General features: G+C 40.0%; 2 protein-coding genes across 3 annotated transcripts in view; one reads left to right on the top strand and one right to left on the bottom strand.

Annotated features, from left to right (window-relative positions):
- Window positions 1-25,619, bottom strand: part of LOC145999042 (uncharacterized) — a 75,996-nt gene that overhangs the window by 42,811 nt on the left and 7,566 nt on the right. The window lies entirely within an intron of this gene.
- LOC145999043 (SPRY domain-containing SOCS box protein 3) overlaps window positions 14,776-25,619 on the top strand; it is a 49,812-nt gene continuing 38,968 nt past the window's right edge. The window contains exon 1 of one of the 2 annotated variants that reach the window (XM_083135976.1): window positions 14,776-14,832. In XM_083135976.1, coding sequence (XP_082992102.1) covers window positions 14,788-14,832 — 45 coding nt within the window. In that variant the 5' untranslated portion in view covers window positions 14,776-14,787. Of the gene's footprint in view, window positions 14,833-16,591; window positions 16,646-25,619 lie in introns of those variants that run through there. The other variant, XM_083135979.1, reaches the window with a different exon arrangement.

Here is a 25,619-nt window from a genome sequence, read left to right as displayed (position 1 = left end):
CAGGTTGTGACGTTTCTGTTCTTCCAATTCCGCCTTGTTCTTCTTCGAGTCGATGACGGTTTTCGCGATGGCGGCGCTACCGCCGGCTAAACTTCCAACGGCCCCCAATGCTGCCAGGATGGCCGGGATGCTGAATATGAAACCTCCGACCTTTTGCTGTTTCCGCGAACGCTGCAAGCGTCTCAATTGAGGTGTGCTGAGAAGTAATTTCATTCCGTGTCCTTTGCTCAAGCAAGAACGTTTCTTCTCGCGTTGTTTCTTCGTGAGTAACCCATCGAGGGCACCTAGATTTTTAAGATTGGAGTATGGTATCTGGTACACGACACCCTTGGGCTTCATGTTGATGCTCTATGTGTTATTTTACGGTATGTTATTTATATATATATTCTGAGATTTTTCTCGTGTAGTTTTTTACGGTATGTTATTTATATATAAATGTTCTGAGATTTTTTTTCACGGCCTCGCAGTCGTTACACAAATTCTATTACGTGCTTCGTTTTCTTGCCAAGAAGTTCCTTTGTCCCCTTGTACACGATTCGAGTTTTGTTCTCGATTAAAATAGATAGCTTCTCGTCGGATAACATGTTAGCGTATCGATCTGGTAAAAATAGACTGTATTGTGCGTTGAGCAACAGGCGTACCTTGGGACCATACTGGGTAGAAACGATTGAACCGGAAGTTATCGTGTAAGGTTTGTCGACTTCCAATTCCTGAATTTTTACATACTCGACTGACAAATTTAGCATTTGTTTTAATGCTTGGAGATCACTCATTTTTTCAGTCGTCATATCAAAAAAATTTCAGAGTGTTAGAGAGAAATTTAATTGTTTTTCACTATGTGTGTTATTTATATATACCGAAGATTATTTTTTTATGATGTGTGTTATTTATATATCAAGTTTTTTGACACGTATATATATATTATTATTTTTAACAGAGGAAGAAAATCCGTGCTTCGGAAACGCGATGATGTACGTAATGATATCTTCCGTCTCCTGCTTAGACTTGCGCCTACATCCTCACAATCGCCGTTTACTGCATGTTTAAATATTTTACATAGTAGCTCTGGCGGCAAATCAGTTATGCAAGCCATGTTGTTTTTTACTCTATGTTATTTATATACCCCACCCCAATTTTTGTTTCGTGTTCATGGCGATGGTGGTACCCAGTGCGGCGACCCGTTCACCCAACGATGCGTCTCTGCTCACAAACCTTTCGAAAGCTGCATGCTCCAATTTTCTGTCTGCTTCGTGACGTGCGTCCAGATCCGTCTGCGTGGTGTTGTAGGCGATGTCGTGATCTTTGCATGCGGCGTCCAACGGATTCACACCCTTGTCTCCTCTCTCCAATCTTTTCTCGAGTTTGGTACCCGGTCCGCAGTACTGGTAGCCAGGTAGATGCATCTCGAAAGGTAACTTGTTGATGATGTCGTTCACGAGCCCCTTTCCTTCGGCCACGTTCCAAAATTTCGGAGGCAGCGTGTTGATGATTTTGATCAGGTAACCTATGCCCTTGTCGTCGTTCACGATGAAGTTGGAAAGTTTCGTGCTGATCATGTCCACGATGCCAACCTTCTCGTTGTAGAAATTACGGTTGCCTGCATTCTCTTCGCCAGCTATCACCAACAATCGGTCCACGAGTTTCCTAACGTCGTCCACCCAAACGAATTCTTTGGGTAGCGTGTTGTAGCGTTTGACGCCGCTGCCTGTTTTTACCTGGTTCCAAATCGGTTTGATGAGATTCCTGTACTTCTCGCCGCTGCTCGATTTCACCCTATTCTGCGAGGCGTCGTTGTTCTGGTACAAGGCATCCGTCATGATCAGAATTTCCTTGTAACTCTGGTAATCTTCGTCGGTGTAATCTTTCGGCTGCTTTTTGGCAACGAGTTCCCACAGTCCCACCGTACCCGGATACCTGTTCCAACTATCCTTGTCGCCTAAATTGACTTTAATGTCGTTGCCTTCGAAGGTCACCTTCGATTTCCCAATCTTCCACACCACACCGCCGCCTTCGTTGGTTTCCATGCTGGGATACAATCCGAACACTTCATCCTTGTCGAATTTCCCCGTACTCAGGTAGTCTCGTGCCAAATGTCCCAACTCGATTTTATCCGAAGACGACGACGTGCTACCTATGGCTCGACGTCGTGCCGGTGCATCCTTCAGTTCGAACGGCGTCGAAGGAATGCTCGAAATAGGCGTGGGTACGGCGTAACTTTTAGCTGCGAGCGGTACGAGTTCGTTGATCAAATTTTTATTTTGTTCCGTGACACTTTTAATTTCTTTACCTAGACCGCTGATGGCATCGATCACAGGTTGATCCTGACGTTTCTTCTCTTCGTAGAATCCGCGATTCTCGGATTTCCAACCTTTAAAGCGTTTCGCGAGGTAATCGCGAAGCTTGAGATTTTCGTCCTCGATTTTTCGTTTCGTCATGACGTTATTTATATACGTCGTTTCTCACAACGTTGCAACGTTTAGAAAGTCGTTGATTTTGTTTCTGTATTTTCCGTCGTTGGGTTTCCTCGTCATGTCGATCGTCGCGAATCCGAAATCGTCACCGTTCCAGCAAGTAGAGCAGCAGCGTTCCGAAAATTGATTGTAGTTCATGTCTCCGCCTACGTAGTCATCGTACGCGTGCTTGAGGTTGGTGTGATCTTGACGAAACAAACATATGAAATTAGCGTTGTCGCGTACTAGCTGTTTTGGAATTTTGGAAAACGTTTGAGCTAGGTAGAAGCAATCCATTCCTTTGTGACGACCTTGCGTGAAAAAGTTGCGAATTTCATTTTGATTTTCCAGGATGGCGTCGTCGAACACAACAACTGAATTTTCACGACAATCGTGAAGCAACTCGCCGTTCTTTTTCTTCGTTTGACTTTCCGGATCCGGTAGACGCTTCACCACGTTCCACGTACTCACAAGATCACTTCGTTCGCGTCGATCCAACTCTTTTCCGGAAGTCCCAGCCATTTGACAAACAGTTTGTCACCTTTCCTACGCAATATTTTCTCGATGAGGTACGTGTCGGGGTGTTTCGTTTTAGAGAGTTCCTCTTCGTAAAATCTTCCTTTCAAAATCTCGCTGCTACTATCTTTTATTATATACGTGTGTCGGTTTCCGGGTAAAACTCGAACCACGGTAAAAAGTTCCGTGCTCCAATTTTTTGTGAATCCCTTCTCGAAGGTGCGTTTGAATTTGCTGATCCTCACCCGGTCTCCAATTTTGTATTTAGCTTTTTTTGTCGCGGGTGTGTACTTTGGACAGTAAACTGTAGAAATTAAACGCTGCTCGTCAGATTTCGTAACGTCAGCTGGCTTCATGCCTATCGTTCTGTGTACCGTATTATTATAGGTGTCGACGAGTTCCGGCAGGATGTCGACCCATTTGTAATTTCCCCGAAGCGTGAATCGTTTCCACATGTGTGTTTTCAAGGTTCGATTGAATCTTTCCACGATGCTGGCTTTGATGTGACTGAAGGTCGAATAATATCGAATGCCATGTTTTTGAATAAACTTTTGGAATACGGCGTTGTAAAATTCTTTACCGTTGTCCGTTTGCAAAAACCGAGGTCGTCTGTCGCCGCTTTCGCGAAAAATTAATTTGAATGCTTCCGTGACGCACGATCCCGTTTTCGCCTTCAAAGGTAGAGCCCATGCGAATTTCGAAAACGTGTCTATGACGGTGAGGAGGTACTTGTTGCCCTTGTTCCATTTATGTACGTTTTTCAAATTGCCGCTACTCATCTCCACGAGGTCGCTTTGCCAGAGGTCGTCGATGCCCTTGGTTACCACAGCCAAACGTTCGTAGTTGCGGCGTGAAGGTTTATGCAATTCTTCGACGATGGCTTGCCTAGACATTTTTTTGTTTAGAGATTACGTTTCAAGAGAAGCACCAGCGTGATGGGATTCAAAGAGGGTGGCACCTCGCTCGTGTTTTGAATGATCAGCTTATCGCCGGCACTCACGTCGAAAACGGTGAGATCTTCGTCTTCGTGTATTTCATATATGTTGCGCGTTTCGTTCCAACGTGCCAGAGGAATGTTTCCCGCTTTCTGGACACCACGATTCGATATTAAGGTCATGGTGGGAACGCTAGCTTTTCTGCCGTGAGACCAGTACGAAAATTCGTTTATCTGAATTGTCCCATCGAGGAGAAACTTGTAGTACGGATGGTAAGGATGCAACATGTACAGTTTGTTACCTTCGACGAACGTGGAGATTCTCTGTTGATTGGGAACGCTGTTGATTTCGATGGCTTGCAAGGTGAACAATTTGGCGAATTTAGTGTCGAAGGTGACGAGATTACTGTGAACTTGTCCGAGTTTATTTTCGATGGGCAGCAAATGCTCGATGATGGTATCCGTTACGGTAGAAAACGACGGTTTGATTTTCACTTCCACGTTCAACTGCTTGTAGTTTTCGTTGAGTTCTTGCAACTTGGCACCGAAAGAGGCCAGCGTCGATTCCTGCGTGGATTCCAGCACTCCAACTTGATCTCTGACGTTGACGACAATGTTCTGAAGGTTCTCGACTTGATTCAATTTCGAGCTCTTCTCGGTAAGATCGTTCACGATGCTTCGCATCTCTGTAAACTGCGTGTGAAGGTCGGCGACGCTCTGCGAAGTGGGCAGCGTCGACACCAGCGAACTAATTTCGTCTCGAATCTGTTCCACGTTCGCCGTTTCCGTTTCTAGTCGTTTCAGCATTCGAGATATGTTTCTTTTCAAAGCGTGCAATTCTTTGGAGGTGGGGAGATTGGCCACCCTACTCTCGAGATCGCTCAACGAACTTTTGATGTCGCTCGAATCGGATAGTGCCGTCACCGCCGTTTTCAATTTTTCCAAATCTTCGCTCGAAGGCACGCTCGTCCGTAACGATTCCAAGTCACCCTGTATGTTGTCGAGTACGTGATGAAAATGAGCGAGATTCGTTTCGACGTTCAAATTTTCTAAATATTCGATCTTCTGCTGAACCGTGCTCAACGTGTCTTGAATGCTCGTCAACGCTCTCGCTTCAGCGTGAATATTTTTAATTTCTTCGTTGATCAATTCCAGAGACGCCTGAAGCGTAGCGATGGTGGTTTGAATGTGTTCGAAATCTCGATACGCCTCCAATTGAATTTTTATGTTCGCGACGCTTTTACCGATGACCTGCAGTTCGTCTGACGATGGTAGGTTCGTCATGGTATCTTCCAAAGTCTGCAACTTGGATTTAATTTCTTCCAACGTGCTGGTGAATTCTTCTTGTAATTTGGAAACGACGACGTGCAAGCGTTCTGCGTCTATATCGTTCACGACGGTTTGAAGTTCAGAGAAATTCTTTTCGATTGCGGAAGTTCGTTCTTCGATTTCGAGTTTCAATTTTTCCAAATCTTCATTTTTCGATTGAAATTGCTGTAATTTGGCCAAATCATTTTGAAGCGAATCCACGCTCAACTGTATATTTTGAACGCTGTCGTAAGAAGGTACGTCGACATAATTTTTTTATCAGCGTCTTCAGTTCGGAATCGATTTTCAGAATGGGGTCGAGACATTGCGTTTGGAGCGTGGCGATTTCCGACTCTAAACTTTTGTTTAAGGTCTCCTGCAAAGCGATCAAATCGGTCCTCAACTTCTTAACTCGAATATCCAACATGAGAATCTCTTCTGCATGGTCTACACGCTTGGTGTTGCCGAAAATGTCGTTAGGCATTTTTGGTTAACGGTTATTTATAATAGGATAGACGATTCGTAATTCTACGAAGAGAGGAATAAGTTTGTCATAATCTCCGAGGAGTTCCATGTACAGGTAATCTCCAGCGGAAACATCGTACGTAATGTTAGAAAGCATCTTGTCGTGCTTGATTCGAAAAATGTTCTTGCCGGTAGAAATTTTGATTTCGCCTGCGTTCACCGGATTCACGGTGATTTGAAGTTTCCCGTCGATCGGAATTTCGTAGAAATGTAAATTGTTATTAAAAACATAAAACATCTTGCCCACATCGTCATTCAGTTTCGTCCAAATGCTGTTAAGGTGAACGATCAGTAAACCATTGAGTTTAGATAACACGGAAGGTAAGAGGTTATTGAAATTTGGCGGTGCAGTTTCCATGTTGATCTGTTTGCGGAAGCCAAAAAGATTCATTGTCCTTGTTAGTTATTTAAGAATACGGTCAAAGTTTTTTTTTTATAATAACAGGCAAAGTTTTTTTTTCCACATGTATGTAATGCGTCACAATACGCGCGCGCGCGCGTGTGTGTGTGTGTGTGTGGCACATCGTTCCCCCGAGAGAGGTTTACAAAAGTCACGATATACGGAGTTGGAAAATTACGATATGGCGCATTCGCTTATTACTGTTGCCAGCCGTAGGTCTCTCTCTCTCTTCATCTTACAGCAACGTTGGCATCTCTATTTTTTAGTTGCAGGTGGTTTGCCAACACACTCTAGTTAATAATGCTACATATTATACACACAAACGCACACACATACTGTGTTGCCATCCACCCATCTCTCTCTCTTTTACGGCAGTGCCGGCTCTCCTTGCCCAGTATATGTAGGTTGGCAAAAATTGGTTTATGTACTGTAAGGCAAGCCTCAAGCAAAGTTGCCAGCTCCTTGCTTTAGGTTAGGTTAGACCAAAAAAAGCTGTAGGTAGGCTGTCGGTTGTTTAACTCTTCCCTCTCTTTCTCTCCTCTCTCTTTTTTTTTGTAAAAAGCTATGGTAAAAGCACCAGTAGGTTGGCAACCTTGCTTTATGCACTGTAAGGCAAGCCTCAAGCAAGGTTGCCAGCTCCTTGCTTTAGGTTAGGTTAGACCGAAAAAAAACCTTGGTGATTTTTTTCGAGTAAGGTGTTGGCAACACTGCGAGAAAATAAGGCTTATGCCTTACAAGAGCAAACCATTAAGAAGCCTCAAGCAAAATTGCCAGCTCCTTGCTTTAGGTTAGGTTGGACCAAAAAAAAACCTTGGTGATTTTTTTTCGAGTGAGGAGTTGGCAACACTGCGAGAAAATGGGGCTCATGCCTTACAAGAGAAATCCATTAAGGCGAGCCCCACCGAGCCCCATTTTCTGGCGCGGCACTGGGGCACTTCACCTACTTTTATTAAGCACTGAACATGAACTTCTTCGTGAATTGGACATTGATGATATAACAGTTGGGCTGAAAAGTTCGTAGGCTAACATAGTAAAAAATATTTTTTTGACAAAATTCGATTTTATTATTCAATATAGTTGCCTTTGAGGGCGATACAACGATTATAGCGGTCATACAATTTTTCGATGCCATTTTTATAGTACGATTTCTCTTTAGCCTCAAAATAGTCCTCAGTTTCGCCGATTACCTCTTCATCAGTGCTACATTTCTTTCCAGCGAGCATTCTTTTAAGGTCTGCAAACAGGAAAAAGTCACTGGGGGCCAGATCTGGAGAATATGGTGGATGGGGAAGCAATTCGTAGTCTAATTCATATAATTTTGCCATCGTTTTCATTGATTTGTGACACGGTGCATTGTCTTGATGAAACAGCACTTTTTTCTTCTTCAAATGGGGCCGTTTTTTCGTGATTTCATCCTTTAAACGCTCCAACAACGCTATGTAATAATCGCTGTTGATGGTCTGGCCCTTTTTGAGGTAATCGATGAATATAATACCATGCGCATCCCAGAATACTGATGCCATAACCTTGCCAGCCGACTGTTGCGTCTTTCCACGCTTTGGATTCGGTTCATCACGTGCAGTCCACTCGGCTGACTGTCGATTGGACTCCGGAGTGTAGTTATGGAGCCATGTTTCATCCATTGTAATATATCGACGGAAAAATTCGTGTTTATTACGGTTGAATATCGCTAAACATTGCTCCGAATCATCAAAACGTTGTTGCTTTTTGATCGATTGTGAGCACGCGCGGCACCCATTTTGCACACAGCTTTCGCATGTTCAAATATTCATGCACAATATGTCCAACACGTTCCTTTGATATTTTTAAAGTCTCAGCTATCTTGATCAACTTCACTTTACGATCATTTAAAATAATTTTGTGGACTTTTTTGATGTTTTCGTCGGTAACAGCCTCTTTGGGGCGTCCACTGCGTGCATCGTCTTCGATGCTCATTTCGCCTCGTTTAAATTTAGCAAACCACTTCTCAACGGTTGATTTTCCTGGTGCAGAGTCCGAATAATGTTTATCAAGCCAAGCCTTGGCTTCAACAGTATTTTTTTTCGCCAAAAAGCAATGCTTTATTAACACACGAAATTCTTTTTTATCCATTTTTTCACAATAACAAAAGCTGCTTCACTCACAATGCTATATCTCACGAACTAATTATCCGGCAGCTGTGAAATTTATACACGTATCTTTTGAAGGTTAGTACTAAGTAAAAATCACATGGATTTAATTCTAGTAACGCCATCTATGAGTCAGCCTATGAACTTTTCAGCCCAACTGTTAGTAGATGAATTTTCGGCGAAAAAGGCAAGAAAAGTGTGTCTACTATAAGTGTTAAGCCTTTGGGAATTTTCTTGAAAAAAGTGTAGTTACTACAATTTCCACAATGAACCTGTCGGTAATTGTCCAGTAGATGGACCGTGCATATGTAGTGACATGTTTACTATTAATTGTAAATAATATCAATCATAATAAATTATGTACGTAAGTACAGTCTACTGCTCAGTTCTCTGTTTATGTCTGAACCCCCTTAGTATTTACTATATATTGTAGTTACGGTGTTCATAATATACTGTAGATATTTAGACGCAGAATTTTACTGCTGCTATAGCGCTATAATTTTCGTCCTGTAACTTTATTTCACTGCGCTATTCTCCCTGCAAACCTATCTGCCATATGTTCGATTGTGAATGACTACTGATTCTAAAATCAGGTCTACCATTTCAACTGCTGAAAATTGGTGGTTAACATATTGAGCTAATAAAGCTCCTAGTAAAAAAAAATTAAAAAAAATGGGGGACCCCCACAAAACATCTTGCCCAGGGGCCTCCACAAACCTTGATACGGCTCTGCATATAATATGTTCACACATAAGAGTCCCTTCTGAAAAGGCCAAATGTCGCCGGTGATCGAGCGCTCTAAGCAGTGGCGTGCCCAGCTGGGACGGATCATATTCTCCCATACAGTATTCCTTAAAAAATAACGTCAAAGGCAGGAAAATATATCAAAATGAGGACTGACCCTATACCTAACTCTGCCCTTTTGAAAATCTTGGGAACGCCACTGACTCTAAGTGGTCGACTTTCGATCGGTACGTACATGAAACTATATTTTAGAAAAGTCCAAACCAAGTGTTTCACATGAACAATAATAATAATAATAATAATAATAAGGTTAATATGTATATTAATAACAACAACACTAGTATTACAATACTTCAATAAATTAGTGTTGTTGTTATAATTATTAATAATATTACGTGAACAGGTAGAATGATTCAATACACTGTCCAACAATGATTTTGTTAAAAGTAAAATTTCAACGGTTCTTTATGTTTTGCCACCTGCTGATTCCGAAAATGAAGTCAGAAATTGTCAATCACCCACCATTTTTTTGTAACAATAAAAATATAATTCTGCATTATTATTGCAGCATGCAATCCATAATTAGCTGATTGGTAGGCAATATTTAAAATATTTTTATGTCTTTGCTCCAACAATACACTAGTAACTGTATGCCATTGATGTCTGCATGAATGACAACAATTTAACTTGTTAAACAATCCGACTGAAAAATTTGACAATGATTAACTTTTCAACACAATGCTGTGATTTAACTGTTATGTCTACTTCTCATTTCAATAGAAAGTTGTCTGGAGGAAAGAAGCTTTCCTGAGTGTTCTTCAGTTCCAGCGAGTGTTTCGAAGCAAAGACAGAATCATGTCAAGAAGTTGCGTGAAACACAGGAACAATTTTTGTTATATCTCTGGTGAGTTGACCTTAAAAGCAAATAGGAGAACATTTACTCCTCGTGTAAGAAAAGCTTATGAGTGTTACTTTGACAATAAGATAGACGAAAACAAGAAATGGACCCCTAATATCTGTTGTGCGAACTGCGTAACGCTTTTGAGTGGTTGGCTGAAATGATCTCGTCATATGACTTTTGGAATTCCTATATGACGGGAACCTAAGGATCACATAACAGACTGCTATTTTTGCTTGACAAATATATCTGGGATAAATTCGAAATCAAGGCAAACAGTGAAATATCCATCACTAGAATCATCAACTCGAGCGGTGCCTCATGGACCTGGAGTTCCCATACCTGCCCCACCAGATCACATAAGTATTAACGGAAGAAAGTGAAAGTGTTCCTAACAAATGTAGCGAATTGCATAATGATCCTGATTTTGTGGGGAGTGTTTCAACAGCTGAACCTCACTTAATAACTCAAGAGGGTTTTAACGATTTAGTTCGAAATCTAGAGTTAAGTAATGGCAAAGCAGAACTGCTTGCATCGCGATTAAAAGGATGGCATTTGTTGGAGAGTGACGCGTTATTTTTTTCCGGCAACGCCAAAAAGACTTTGTAGATATGTATGCCGAAGATAAGGACCTTGTTTTCTGTTGTAACATTGATGGTCTATTATAGTCACTAGGCGTTGTCCATAAAAGTGAAGAATGACGTTTGTTTTTAGACTCTTCGAAAACAAGTTTGAAAGGAGTTCTATTGCACAATTGAAATAAATATCCAAGCATTCCCGTAGCATATTCCTGGGGCACGAAGGAAAGTTATGAAAACATGAAACTGTTATTAACAAATATCCAGTACTATAAATACTCTTGGCAGATATGTGGAGATTTAAAAGTTATTGCTATCTTCTTAGTATCGCAACTAGGTTACACCAAATTTTGCTGTTTCCTGTGTAAATGGGACAGCAGAGATAGAAATAATCATTATGTTACAAAGAACTGGCCGAAGAGAGAGTCACTCATCGCAGGACAGGAGAATTTTGTTCATCCAGCACTTGTAAATTCAGACAAAATCTTACTGCCTCCTCTCCACATAAACCTTGGTCTGATGAAGAATTTTGTAAAAGGAATGGACCGCGAGGGTAGTGGATTTATGTTCTTCAAAGATAGGTTTTCGCGAATTACTGAGGCGAAACTAAAAGAGGGAATATTTGTTGGCCCTCAAATCAGGAAACTAATGAAAGATAATGATTTTGAAGAGAACCTAAATGAGCTGGAACTGGCTGCTTGGCAATCTTTCAAGGAAGTTTGCATAAATTTGCTCAGAAACAACAAGTCAGAAAATTACCGAGAACTTGTCAGTAATTTGATTCAGAACTATCATGCTCTGAAGATAGAGTTTTTAGACTCCCACCTCGTTTCTTCCCGCAAAACCTTGGTACAATGAGCGACGAACATGAAGATCATTTCCACCAGGATATTGGTGAAATGAAAAGGCGATACCAAGGAAAGTGGACTCCAAATATGTTGGCAGATTATTGCTGGACACTAAAAAGAGATGTTCCTCAGGCAAAGTACAGCCGAAAATCAAGTTCGAAGACATTCTAGATATGCCATTGTAAATAATATTTCTTCGTATCACTATAAGGCTATATAAGATTTGTATGTGCCTGATATTTTGTATGTACCCTGTTACTCAAATTTCATGGGTGATGGATAAATTCTGTAATTAGATTTGAAATCAGCACATCAAATTCAATTAGAATCACCCCCAACTTCTCTTTTAACAGACAAAAACTTCAATTTTGTTGGACAGTGTAATTTGAGATATAACAGCATCTATTCATTGTCTAGCTTATGTCTGGTTACTATCACTCAAATTTGTGTCCTACCAAAGAAATTAATGTCAAGAAATTTAAAAATGAATTACTTATTGTCGGCCCCGTGGTGGAGTGGTTAGTACATCGCGCTATGACGCCAGAGGTCCCGGGTTGAAATCCCGGCCTGGGCATGGATTTTGTGAGTGTTCATTCATCAATTTCGTCATGTCATCGCTCATCCCCATCTTCGCAAATTAGCCAAACTTTGTACAAAAAGAAAGCAAATCAATCAATCAATCAATCAATTACTTATTGAATACAAAAGAGGTTGAGCCGGACCCTGTTGCCGAGTGGTTAGCACATCGCGCTGGTTCGAATCCAGCTCGGGCATGCTTGTTTGTGAATGTCCATTCAGCAATTTCATCACTTCATCACTCATTCCCATCTTCGCAAATTAGCCAAGAGGCACAAAACGTGAAGTAAAATAAAATAAATCAAATCAAATCAAATCAAAAACAAAAGAGATTGTTAGGTCCAGAGATTGAAACATAAGTTACCTGATCATTACTTTTTTATACATATTATTATTAGTAGCGACAAGCATGAAATTTTTCGCAAACATGTACAATAACAATCTAACTCTTAGCTCTGTGTAAGTTCTGCGGTAATATATCGACTTCATCTTACAGAACAGTAAACAAGTATTTGGTTATTTGATTTTGGACTTGGTAAGTCTTTCAGAGGGTTCTAACTCCGTGGACTACCTATAAATACGTCACCTAGTTTTTATTACAGGCTGGGTTGACCCCAGAGCTGCTTTATGCAGATACATTATACGAACATTTCTACACCTGAGATCACCTAGTCCTAGGAATGGCTTTAACTGATATAAATGACGAACATAAAAAGAGATGAATACAGTGGCCGAATTGGAAATAAATTACTGCTGGTATGCTCTTATGCACGGACCTGTCTTTTGATGCAATCCTCTTTTCGTGTGATTACTTAAATAATGCGCCGATTCTCATTCTCTCTCTCTTTTATCACCACAAATTTCGCTCCTTTTTTATTTGTGCCACGCATGAATTGTAATAAATTATGATGTTTTAGAAATTAAACCACTCACTACTGCAGAAGTTCCTAACACCACAAAATTAACACGAATGATCACTGTGATTTTTCCTGCCAACTGATACATTGTTTAATTTATTGCAAGTTATGTGATGTGGTGAATATCTAATACGAATTTTATATACAATTCTAAACACGTTACTGGTTGATTCTGTGTATTTTTGATTGAGTATGTTAGGTGATTCCTCTATGAGGTTCAATTTATAACATTTTAGCACATTCTCGGCGCTATTGTTGCGTTTCTCATTACGATTACGTATGATCGACAAGGAGAGCTCGGCCGTGTATGGCGGGGTGGGGGAATAGTACAGAGTGCTGTACGGTACAATCAGTGGCGTGCCCAAGGGGGTTTGATGGGGGTTATACCCCCCCCCTCTTTGGCCCAGTATTCCTAAAAAAAAAGAATGGCAAAATGAGGGCTGACTACCAAGAAAAAATATACATAACCCCTCCCTTTCGAAAATCCTGGGCACGCCACTGGGTACAATTCAAAAGTGCAAGAAAGAGAGAGAGAGAGAGAGAGAGAGAGAGAGAGACAGATTACTAGACCTTGGATTTTGGGTTTTTAACCTATTTTTTGCCTTTACAGGTATGTAAGAAATAATAAGTTATGTTAGCGTTTCGTTAAAAGACGCAACAACTGATGAAGTTTTATAGTGCCTAAAAAAACTGTTTTGCTTCTTAGAACCTATTTTAGGTTTATGCGCCTAAATCAAGCCTTTTTAAGGTTTTTATATATATTTTTAAAGATTTTACAGGATTTTTATGTCACAAAGACGCATTTGCTTTGTTTGGCACGAGAAAATTCAATGACGAATGTGTTTGAAACGTACTCACTGTCGATTTTCCTTCCTCCAAGTATGGTGATTTTCCAAAGCTCTAAACAAAGCAAAATGTCTGGTGCCACTGTTACCTGTGCAATCCAAAGAGGTCTGATCTGCGTGGTCTTTCTCACTTTCGCGTCACTTCGGTGCATTGTGGCATTCACGCCTTGCAAACTAACATTTCAGTATTGAAGTTTGCACCACTGACTATGTTTTGGTTGAAAGATTATTTTCAGCATATAAGATGATCCTCACAGACAACATTGCAGAGTTTGACTGGATAACATGAAATAAGATTGTTCCCTACTGCGAAGAGTAGGTTTTAATAGCAAATTTCCAATGGTAAGTTCTGCCATCGCCGTAGGGTTAGGCATCACACATAACGGTATGCAAGATAGTGTATTTCAGGATATAGGTGTCCCATTTTCATTGTCCCATGTGACTATACCTAATCAGCATTTTTCAGGAATTTTGAACAATTTTCAGTTTTTTTTAAACCTACTTCAGGATTTTTCGAGCATAACTTAAGATTTTTAGGACCTATTTTCGGATTTTTAGAACCTATTTTAGGGGTTTTTGAACCTATTTTAGGATTTTTAGAACCTATTTTAGAACCTAAAAATCCGAAATCTAGTCATTACGTAACTACTTGTGCGATTAGCTCCAATAAATGTCAAGTTTAAAAATTTACTGGCGGTATGCTTTTCGGCATCTTAATTTAATACCGGCTCATACTGGCCCAATTCGACCACTGGATGGATACGGCAATAAAAATTATCAATATCAAAGTTATCTACCACGCTGTTCTGAATGAGAACAGGATGGCTTTATTTCTAGCTGTAAAAAATCATAATAACGAAGAAGTTATGAAACTACAATAAAAAGTCACGAAAAGAATTTCACTAATAGTGTGGTTATGTCGCTCCTGGATGACTTGTTGTATTTTGTGAGGTTCTCAGTAAACTGTGATAATCATGATTCACGGTCCTTGATTAGATAACATAATACATTATGTTATCTAATCAAGGATGCGGTGCATATGTTTTGGGGTCAAGGACAGTCAAGTCTATCTTCAGCATGTAGTTTTCCATTCATTGACAACGAGTTTGCTGTGTTATTATGTGTAGCTATAAAAATTCTATCCTCAAGGTGGATTACATACAGGTGAGTTCATGAGCAAATCTTTCGACAGTTTCCGTGTATGACGTATGACTAACGTAGTACTTCATTTATGTTATTAAGTATAAAAATATCAAGCTTCCTGCTTTTTTTGTAACTTGAAAGAACCGTTCGACCCCCATGGAGGCTAGGGAAGCTATCAAGAAGATTCGAGTCTTGACAGTGTCTTATCTCGAGCTGTGAAAGCCAATCTCGTTCTCGTATTGGGTCTCGGAATATATGCTATGAACAGCATATGTAGTATGTCACCGCACAAACTCTTGCAGTGTTGAGGTCGTTAAGTCCGATAACTTTCATTTATAACATTTTTCTGTTTGGCTCCTCGTTTCGATGCTATGAATCCTTGTAAAACAGCATTTTTACCCTGACTGAGGGTATGCAATCACGGCACCACTAATGGATTTACAATTACGATCAGTAAAATAATATATAAAAATAATGAGGTAGATACCTGCTTGGGATGCAAAGTTATTTTGGTTTTGAAATGTCATACAGTGCAGTTTACCAAAATTTCGAACGAGATAAAGATCTACAGGGTGAGGCAAAAGTCCGACAACACCCTCTAAATTTGAAAACGACTTGACGGAGGGCGATGAAATTTCGGATATGGGTAATTGGGGTGGGGCACGCCAGATGGGGCTAGTGTGTATCATGGGATGCTATCATGCTAATATGTAACATGATATGCTACATGACTCCCCTCCCATTTGAAAATCTGGATGTAATTCCAAGATGGCGGCTTTCAAGATGGCCGCCATGATACACACTAGCCCCATCTGGTGTGCCTCCACCCCAATTAGCTACCCATATTCGAAATTTCATCGCCCTCCGTCAAGTCGTTTTCAAATTTAAAGGGTGGTGCCGGACTTTTGCCTCAACCTATAAATAAAAATTTCAGCAAAAAATGCAGCGGTTCAGCGAAACCGAGACTCTGACATACCTCCACAGCTGAGCTACCGAGTCAGTTCTGGCTTCGCCGGATATTTCGCTGTCGGTGTTTTACCTGTGTAGATTTGTTTGTCAGTGTACGGCTACGCCAAACTCTATTTTAAAAATATTTCTTTCCACATTTCAAATATCTAATTTTATTTCGTTCTTAAGCCGTTTTCAAAGCATTTTTCCCCAGTGGAGGTCCATAGGGGCTCCTCGATGGCTTAGTGGTAACGTTGTCGCCTTGTGACCCGTTGGAGGCACAATAGTGGTTCGGATCCCACTTTCAACTGTAGGTCCAGTCCCGATTAGCCTTACTGGGCATAAAGTGGACTCACTCACACAGTGGAAGTCCCTTTGCAGGTGGAGATCTACTGTTGTACTTGCTGTAATCCCCTCCCTACTAAATCCGGGCCTCAGTTATCTACTTGGTTCACTTACAGACACCAGCTCAGTTAGTTTGCCCACACACACCATATGGTTTACTGGTCAATACAATACAATGAATCACAAATGTGTGTGCTTGATGCATCATGTACATTGAATCCAAATCGGCACTTGCCTTCCTTTCGATGCAGAGAAAAACAACTCTCAGGAAATAAAAATCGAAGGGGTTATCACTCGAGTCCAGGTCAAAGCTCTAGACTTTCCAAGATTCATTGACTGCTTGCTGTCAACGCACCAGCTTTGGAAGTGGCAGAATAAACATCATTTAGCACTAGTCCTGGCTCTTGAAGAGCGAAAGAAGAGAATGTCGCATTTTTATTATTTGCAAAAAAGAGGGGGAATGATGGGCGAAAGACAGGTGGGTACAACACAGGAGCACAAGTCTGACGCGTCGTTTACCTGCTGCACCACAAGATGGCAGGTGAGTTCCGTATTATTTCATTTCTTTCTCGTAGTTGTTGCAGTTAACCCGTACAGGTGGCGTATTTACGTTTATATCTTGAATAACCTCTGTCATATTTATCGAATTCTAATCCTAACAAGCGTGCTGTACAAACTCTATACAGTTTACGCTCACAAAACATTCGTGAGACTATCATCTATAATACATATACATGTTTGAATGCTGCTCACTATCCCGCCTTACATTCAACCAGACGACGCGTTAAAACATGTCGCCTATCACAATTCAACTCGAAAAGGATAACTTAAGTTACTGTTATGATAATAAACAATGTTCATATGTTTCGCCTTCAACACAATAACCTTACATTATTTGGTCGAACTTGGTGGAGGCCCATTTATATTTTTACTGTTAATCATCCGCAAGAGACATACTATCTTTAGCCAGTCACGGCATATCTACATTAGCATTGGACCCCAGTTAAATTTAGATATCTCCCCAGGAGATATTAAGGTTCAGCAGTGGCGGCGATTAGAGGGACAAAGGGACAGTTCCCCCCACGTTTTGCCCCCGCACTAAGGCCTCTAATGCTAAGGTAAACTTCCCTTGCCCCCAGTTTTGACACCCAATCGCCTCCACTGGGGTTCAGTGTAGACATAGTACCGAAACCGAGCACGCTTTGTAAAAATGAAGACGATAACGAGGCAGGCTTCTGTACACCCAACAGCAAAAGAAACAGTAGGCGAATTGTCCATGACCATTTTCGTTCGGTCTTTTTTATGCAATGTAATTATAATGGATTGAATAAAAAGTGTCAATATGCAGAAGAGAATACCTGCTTCCAATAAACATAATTTCGTTCGTTTAAACAACAAAGGATGTAGAATAGAAAGTAATGAAAGTAGCGATGGACAATTTGCCTACTATTATATTTGCCGTTGACTGTACAATAGAGACAAAACATAGTGTCTCAGACTTCTGTGCGATATTTTAAAAAATGTAACTACATCGCATCTACTTTACAGTGTGATTTCTATACCCATACCAATCGGACTCGATTATGTATAGATGAATATTTTTATTTACATCAATTAGAAAGTAAATACATTCGTGGAAATTGTGAGCATGTGCTGCGTGGTTGCATATATTCAGGACAAAATGCTGTTTTTTCTTCTAAGTCACAACAAGCGTCAAACAGAGAAACGTTATCAAGAACAGTGTTGTTTAGAGCTCTAAAGGCTGTGACAGTTTGTGCGGTTAAGACACGCTGTATTCGTTTGTGCTACAACGATGCGTGCCTCTGCCGAATGCCACCTCGTCCGATTTCGATATCATCTCTGTTGTATCGTTACCAACCTTCAACACATCCAAACCGTAATTGGATGTCACAAAGGGACAATATTTTTTCCCTCATGGACCGTACAATGGGCGTCGCCAGAAATGTTTGTAGGGAAGTGGGGGTTGGGCAATTCATAAAATTGAATAGTATAAATATTAACAATTATTATTATTATTATTATTATTATAAAGTATGAACTACTAAAAACTAATAACAGTAAACAAATTTTATTGCAAATTCATTATTATTATTATAGTCTTGGGAAGACTTTTCTGCTCCATCCACCAAATGAGTGAATATCCAGCACAACTGTTTTTCGTTATTTTTTTACATTCAACACAGTTAGTGTACCGAAATGCATAGTTATTCTATTTTGTTATTACCTTCTACACACCTCATCCAAAAAAGAAAACTTTGGAAGTTACGAAGAAAATTTAATTGTAGTGTTTATGTTATGCGACCTCTCACATAAAACTCTAATATTTGGAATTTTGAAGACTATGAAACATTTATTCTGTGATTTGAATGGTAGAAAATGAAAACATAAACTCGTTCTTGTATTTTACACTCATTTTATTTCCGATTTAACCCACTATTTGCCTCATTGTTCTATTCGTAGAATAACTTACTTAACTTTATTTCTGATATTAACAATAAAAAGTAACGAGCTTTCTGTTTATTTTTGTGATTTTAAATGAACGATGCCAATTTCAATGGGATTCGACGGACTTGTTCGACCCCCTCCTCCTGACACCATGGACCGTATACTAGAATTTTGTGGATTCCTTATGTACAGTGGCGAAACCACAGGGGGCATGGGTGCATTGACCCCCAACCTTGGATGGAAATGAGTTCTAGGGGGGCAAAGGGGGGCAAATATTGACGGCGAAGTGCTTGCAGGGAGCAATTACCGCCCACAACTTCAAATTTTATGCAAATAAAATAACTTTTCGTAAAATTTTCTTGACGCTTCGCTCGCAATATTTGTTTTTCTTAGTCTTATCAAGTTTAGGAGTGTAGTTAGGGGACGGCGGGAGTCGACTCTGGGTACCGAACGATCTAAATGAAAATAAGTTGCAAAATTGATTGATTGATTTGTGGTTTTAAGTCCACTTAACGCACAGAAAGGCTAATCGGAACTGGACCTACAGTTTAAAGTGGGATTCGAACCCGGGGCTCCTTGATCACAAGGGTACGATGTTACTACTACACCATCAAGGAGGCACAAAAGTTGTAAAAGCGAGAATTTATTGGCGTCCCGTGAAATTATTTGCACCCTATTAAATCAATATTGATTTCAGCCTGCAACAAAAATTGGATCCAAATTTTGTTTTGGTCGCTTCGCTCGAATTAACAGACAGAGAAATACGACTTGTGTTTTAATTTATTTTCTTTTAAATACATGAACGATTGTTTTGAGGAAAAGGAGCGTGCACATTTGAGAGACAATTTATGTAATTTTTGCTGTTTGTTTATTGTGAGATGGATGAATTGGTTGTGTAATGTATTTAAATAATATATGTTGTATATAATATGAATATGTAAACAATTTAGTGTCCACGTCGCTCCATGTTGCATAATGTGAAACATTTATCGTGCATGAATGTAATACATGTTAATGTAAAAAAGAATTATATTTGGAATTCATTTATCAAGCATTTTCTGTCTTTTAAAAATAGTTTGTGTGCTTGCTTTCCATTATTAATGTGAAATTGAACGTGTTGAAAAAATAATTCAAATCGTTTGTTCGAACACAAATTCTTTAGCACCAACTTCTAAGCCCTTTTGCATAATTTACGAGGGTAATAACGTCTTTGATACTACTACTAATAATAATAATAATAATAATAATAATGTTGGTCCCGGGTTCGAATTCTGGCTTGGGCATGGATGTTTGTGAGTGTGCATTCATCAATTTCATCTCATCACTCATTTCCATCTTCGCAAACTAGTCAAAAGTGGCACAATAAGCGAAGTAAAATAAAGCAAATCAATAATAATAATAATAATAATAATAATAATAATGTTAATAACATTATTATTATTATTAGTATTATTATAAAATTATTATTATTATTATTATTATTATTATTATTATTATTATTATTATTATTATTGGTACGTTTATCCTGGTATTTGCCCCCCAGACAATAATTCGTGGTTGCGCGTCTGCTTATGTACATAACAATAGTGTGACACACTCACATACAATGAATCCAGCCTCTAACAAATGGGTAGGTACCTGGGTGCAACCCTGGAAGGTGAGGTACAGGCGGCTGGAGACTGGTGCTGGTCACATCACCTCCACAAATGGCCGAGATTGTGAATGTGTTGGGCCCTATCTCCAGGGGCAGGGGTAAGTTTACCTTCACACACACACACACACACACGCATTGAACACGGACTTAAATAATCGAGTTCTAAATTAAATGTGCACCATGTGTAAATGTTAACCTGTGTAGGCAATAATAATAATAATAATAATAATAAATCCTTTATTTCCGTAGACCCATATCCAAGGGTGTGGAAAACGTCATACAATACTAAATATTACAAATGGAGTAGGATTACAATGAAAAGAACAAATGCAAACACAAAAATACAAATAATTCATATTGGTTAAACAGTTATGTGTCACATACTAAACTTGTAAAAGAGAAAATCCAAATATAAGAAACATACAATATCAAAGTAATTTAGATGCTGCAGTTTACTAATCCAGTTTAACTATTTAAATTCATTGAGATTATATAAAGGTATCTGTTAAATACTGTTTAATTGCTTTCAGTTTCTTGTAAGTTTCTGTAATTTGTTTGATGTGTGTGGGAAGTTTGTTATGGTATTTTATTCCTGCAACATGAAGTGATTAAGATGAAATTGGGTCTGATGCTGTTACTAAGTAAACTGTTTAACGTAAAATTGATAGCATTAACTTGAAATCTTCGGTGAACAATAAACACAACGACGTTATAGTTACGTCACAGCGCAAAGAATAATAGTAACTGTATAATAAGTAATTCTGTGTCTAGGCGTCCGAAATTGTGGCTCCAAATTTCATTCTAAGATTTATTCTCAGTTTAATATAGCAAAAGAAAACTGTTCAGCTTGATATGATCCATATTTTTATGTGACGTCATCAGTAGAAAATATGTCACTAATGTATTTATTTTTGTAAAAGAAAGCGTAATTTCTTTGTTATTATATGTAATAACGCACCTGGTTTGTAATGTATATCTTTTGTTTAATGTTTATTGTATTTTATGCTTTGTTATGAGTAGTTTAATGTATATTCATGTTCGCAAGAGTGCACTATACGAATTTGTATTTCTAAAGATGTATAGATGTCAGTTTTGTTGATAGTATCCTTTTGTAGATAGTGAATGATTCATCTGTACTTTAATCTGTGTTCTCGAAAATAGTATAAAAGCGAGGATATCGCGTAAGAAATATCACACTTTCGCCACGGATCGTCGAAGCTTTTAAACTTAAAAAGAACTCCTTGGTGTTGTGCATACATCCTGGTATGGTAGTTCGGGGCGCAAGCTAGGCCTATGTGAACATAGGTACGCCGATAGCCATGCATTGATGATATGCACAATACTGCAACCATTCTACGTTAAATAATAAGGCTAGCCTAAAGATTAATTTGGAAATAAAAGGCTAAAGAGCAAATATTGGCTCAGTTATCATTGCATATCTCTTGGTGTGGTAGTTCGGGGCGCAAGCTAGGTCTATGTGATTTGATTTTGATTTTGAATTTAAAATTTTGGGAGCGTCAGCACTTAGGCTATTTTGCTCCCGTCACATTATACGGGGGCCAGCCCCTTATCATTACAAATAACAACTCTAGCGTTGCATAACTAAAAATGTTCTGACTTGTTAAAAGCTGAGGCCGTAAACGGGCACTCAGCACACACAAGGACAACAAACAGGACAACACACACAAAATTATACTGGCCATAGTGCCAGTCGCCAGAGCCTCGTTAGTCATTAGTCCAGGGTGCACTACGTGGAAGTGAGGTTGACTTTTGGGTGCCTACGTGGAAGGTCACCCCTTACACCCCGCTAGGTCTATGTGATCATAGGCTTGCCGATAGCCACGCATTGAGTTTATGCGTTTTAGTTGAGTCAATTCATCGACAAAGCGAAATCCTCGCTTTCATCTCAAGTATATTTGCATTATAATTGCAATGAATAAAGAATAAAACCTTTCAGTTTATATATACTGCAATAATGTGATTTTATTTCTCTGTGCTGTGAATATTGTCTTTGCCTAACACTATCCGTGTACCTGAGAGGAGTCTGTGTACTTCACCGAGTCTCATCGTTCACAGCTGAGTATTATTAAGTTAATATTAATAGTATAATAATACGACGTGTACATACATAAGTTAAGTTTGGAACGTGTCAAGTGGCAGCTCAACGTGTTGGCTCGATTTTGAAGTGTACAAGGGCAAGACAATTGTTTAAAGTTGAGATTAATTGTGCAAGAGCACTGAACTTTCATATTTATAGAAAAGCACAGAGTTATTTCTTTTCGAAATGGAAAAGAAACATTTGCGTAGTGCAAATAAAAATCTTACTTCGAGTTCAGGACTTAATGTTCCCGATTGCTGTCGGGACATTGATAAGGATAAACCCACATTTGTGTGCAAGAAATGTACAAAGCTTCTACATTATGAATGTTGTGGCTTAGATGTTCGATCTGAAAGCCACGAAGCTACCGATTTCGTTTGTAAAGAATGTGAATCATTGTCTACAACTATTACATCTGATCCATTAAATATGTTTGAAGCTTTAAAATCCATGATTGAAGGAATTAGCAAGCAGCAAGTAGAAAGTATGGAAAAATTACAGACTGATATTAAACAGCAAGCTGATTCCATTAATAACTTGAAGGCTGATATTAGCAATGATATTAGCAAACAGTCTGAAACACTGCAGGCTGATATTAAACAGCAAGCTGATTCCATTACCAGCTTGAAAGCTGATATCTGCAAACAGTCTGAAACCTTACAGGTTGATATTAAACAACAAGCTGATTCCATTACCAGCTTGAAAGCTGATATGTGTAAACAGTCTGAAGCACTGAAAGCTGATATTAAACAACAAGCTGATTCCATTACCAGCTTGAAAGCTGATATCTGTAGACAATCTGACATATTAAAGGAAGATATCCTCAGACAATGTGCGTTGCTAAAGGATGATATCGGTAAGCAGCACGATGAATCTATAAAAGTATTAAGAGCTGAAATAGGCGAGATGGCCTGTGAGATTCAACAACTGAAGTCTGAGAATGAGGAAACTAGGGCGCGATTCTCTGAAGAAATCCGGCAGGCTAGAGAGATAGACTTTGATGACTTCCGGCGTAGCTTGGCAGCCGATGTAAATAAAGCCACGGAAAGTGTTCGCATCGATGTAGAGGATATAAATTCGAGATTCACTGCGGAGTGCAATAAGATTATTGAAAAACAGCTGACAATGGAACAGATATTGACCGAGGCCGAGACTGACAAAATACGATTCCGATCTGAGGTTCAAGAAAATATTGGTCAGATTTCCGTTGTTGTATCAGAGAAGCAAGGATGTTGAGGAAATAAAGACTCAAGTAGAACAGCTTGCGAATCAGTTAGAGACCATGCACGTCACCCGGCAAACAGAAACAGAAACTGGATCTCGAACAGCTGGTCATCCGTCTGCAGTTGCTGAGAGTGCAGCGTTGCCAACCATGAATATTGAACTAAATGAAGCGATGGACAGAGCCGGTGGAGAGAGAACTAGGGAAGACAAACAAGTTTGTCGCCCACGAGTTACTGCTGGTTCAAGAGCTAATGAAGTGGCGTCTGCTGTTCCACCTACCTTTAGTCTTTCGGGCGATGACCGAGGTTACAGAGAGCGTGAATCTCGCAGGGCACAATATCGTCATTATGAAGAAGGGGCAAAGAGGAAACGTCTAGAAAGGAAGAAAGATCGCAGTTCCTCCTCTTCCAGCACCAGCTCTGACTCTCAGTATCAAGCAAAAATCAGGAAGCGAACACGAAGGCATGGAAATTCAAGGAGCGGGCCAGATAAGTCGCCGCCAACAACTCAGCGATCAGCAATGACTGGAACTCCAAGGATGGCAGACCTTAATTCCTTGTCGAAGTTCAAGGGAGACCTGGAAGCCCAGAATGCTGAGCAATACTTAAAAGAACTTAATATCAATTTTGATTTAAAGCAGATTCCATACGAATACCGATTGGAAATTATTCCTCGGCTTTTCAAGGGCCAAGCTGAGCATTGGTTTCGAGCAAACCAGTTAGAGTTCAAGTCCTATTCTGATTTCTGCCGTCGTTTTCGCAAACAATATGCTTCAGAAGAGGCCAAAGAGAGGCAGCTGACAGCAGTGAGATCTCGCCGATACTTAAAGCAGTCCGGTATGAGCATGGAGGAATATGCCTGGTCTATTTACTCAGCCTACCGCAATCTGTCTGCCCGTTACATAGGACCTGAGATTGTGAATTTAATCATCTCCCAGCTTCCATATAGAGCTCGCAGTCTGAGTCTAGCTAATTCTCCTCAAACTGTACGCCAGCTAGCCGACTTTCTGAAAAGGTTCGAGGTGCTTGAGGAACAAGACAGTTGGAAGCCTTCGTGGAATAGAGAAGGTGCTGGCCAGGGAAATGTTCCTAGACAAAATAGAATTGGAAACCAAAACCCCCGGGTCAGACAAGTTACGCAGAACCATAGAAATGGTTATTCCAATTACAACAGGCGGCGTAATCCTCCTAGAAGGGAAGGCAGGAACAACTACGCACGTGGACGGCGTCGTTCCAGATCTGATCCAGAAGATCATTCCCGTGACTCTTCACGTAACGTCTCTGAACCCAGTAACTTCAGAGCGACGGCGCCTCCGTTTGAACCTTCTGCTTCACGTTTGACGAACGAGCAACGTCAAAGCGTCGACATAACAAGAGACTTTTGTTGGGCACCCTCGACTAGTGCTAATCCGAGTGGTATGCAGTCGGATTTAGCCAGTCGCCCAACGTGAATTCTTCGTTCCCGATCACGGTTGGGCTAAAATCTTAGACTTCTCTGGGAACAGATGACAGCGTTATAAATAGTGAAGACAATCATCTTTTTGTTGTGCTGACTCTCAATGAAGGAGAACAAAGTTTTGATAGAGCACTACAACAGGCAGTTAGAAAGGAAAATTTGCCCAGGGCTCCGTTAATTAAAGCAACTGTAACAGGCGTCGATTTTATTTGTGTTCTGGACACTGGAAGCGAATGTAATCTCATGAGCTACGCCATTTGGAAGAAGATTAAAGAGAAGCTGCCGTCATTGCAGTTACAACCATGTCCAGATGTTAGGCTGACTGATTTCACTGGGAGAAACAAAACTAGAGTTGTGGGATGTAGACAAGTATATCTAGAGATTGCTGGAAGAAATTTATTGGAGGACATGTTTGTCTTGAAAGGTCTCGAAGCTGACTTTATTTTGGGCTACCCATTCCTCAGGAAATGTGAAGCAGGAATTGACCTACAGCGCGAGAAGTTATCCCTCACCATAGACGGAGTTCCGGTAGAGCAGGACCTCGTGAATAATGGATCTTTGACAGGGACGTATGTAAGAAAAGTCCGTGAAGATTCCCATGTCGATCAGTGGACGGCT

Source organism: Lepisma saccharinum, chromosome 14 (genome assembly GCF_977018435.1).
Source record: "Lepisma saccharinum chromosome 14, izLepSacc3.1, whole genome shotgun sequence".
Lineage (NCBI taxonomy): Eukaryota > Metazoa > Arthropoda > Insecta > Zygentoma > Lepismatidae > Lepisma > Lepisma saccharinum.
Note: the sequence above shows the minus strand (reverse complement) of the source record. Positions and strands in the feature narration are given on the sequence as shown.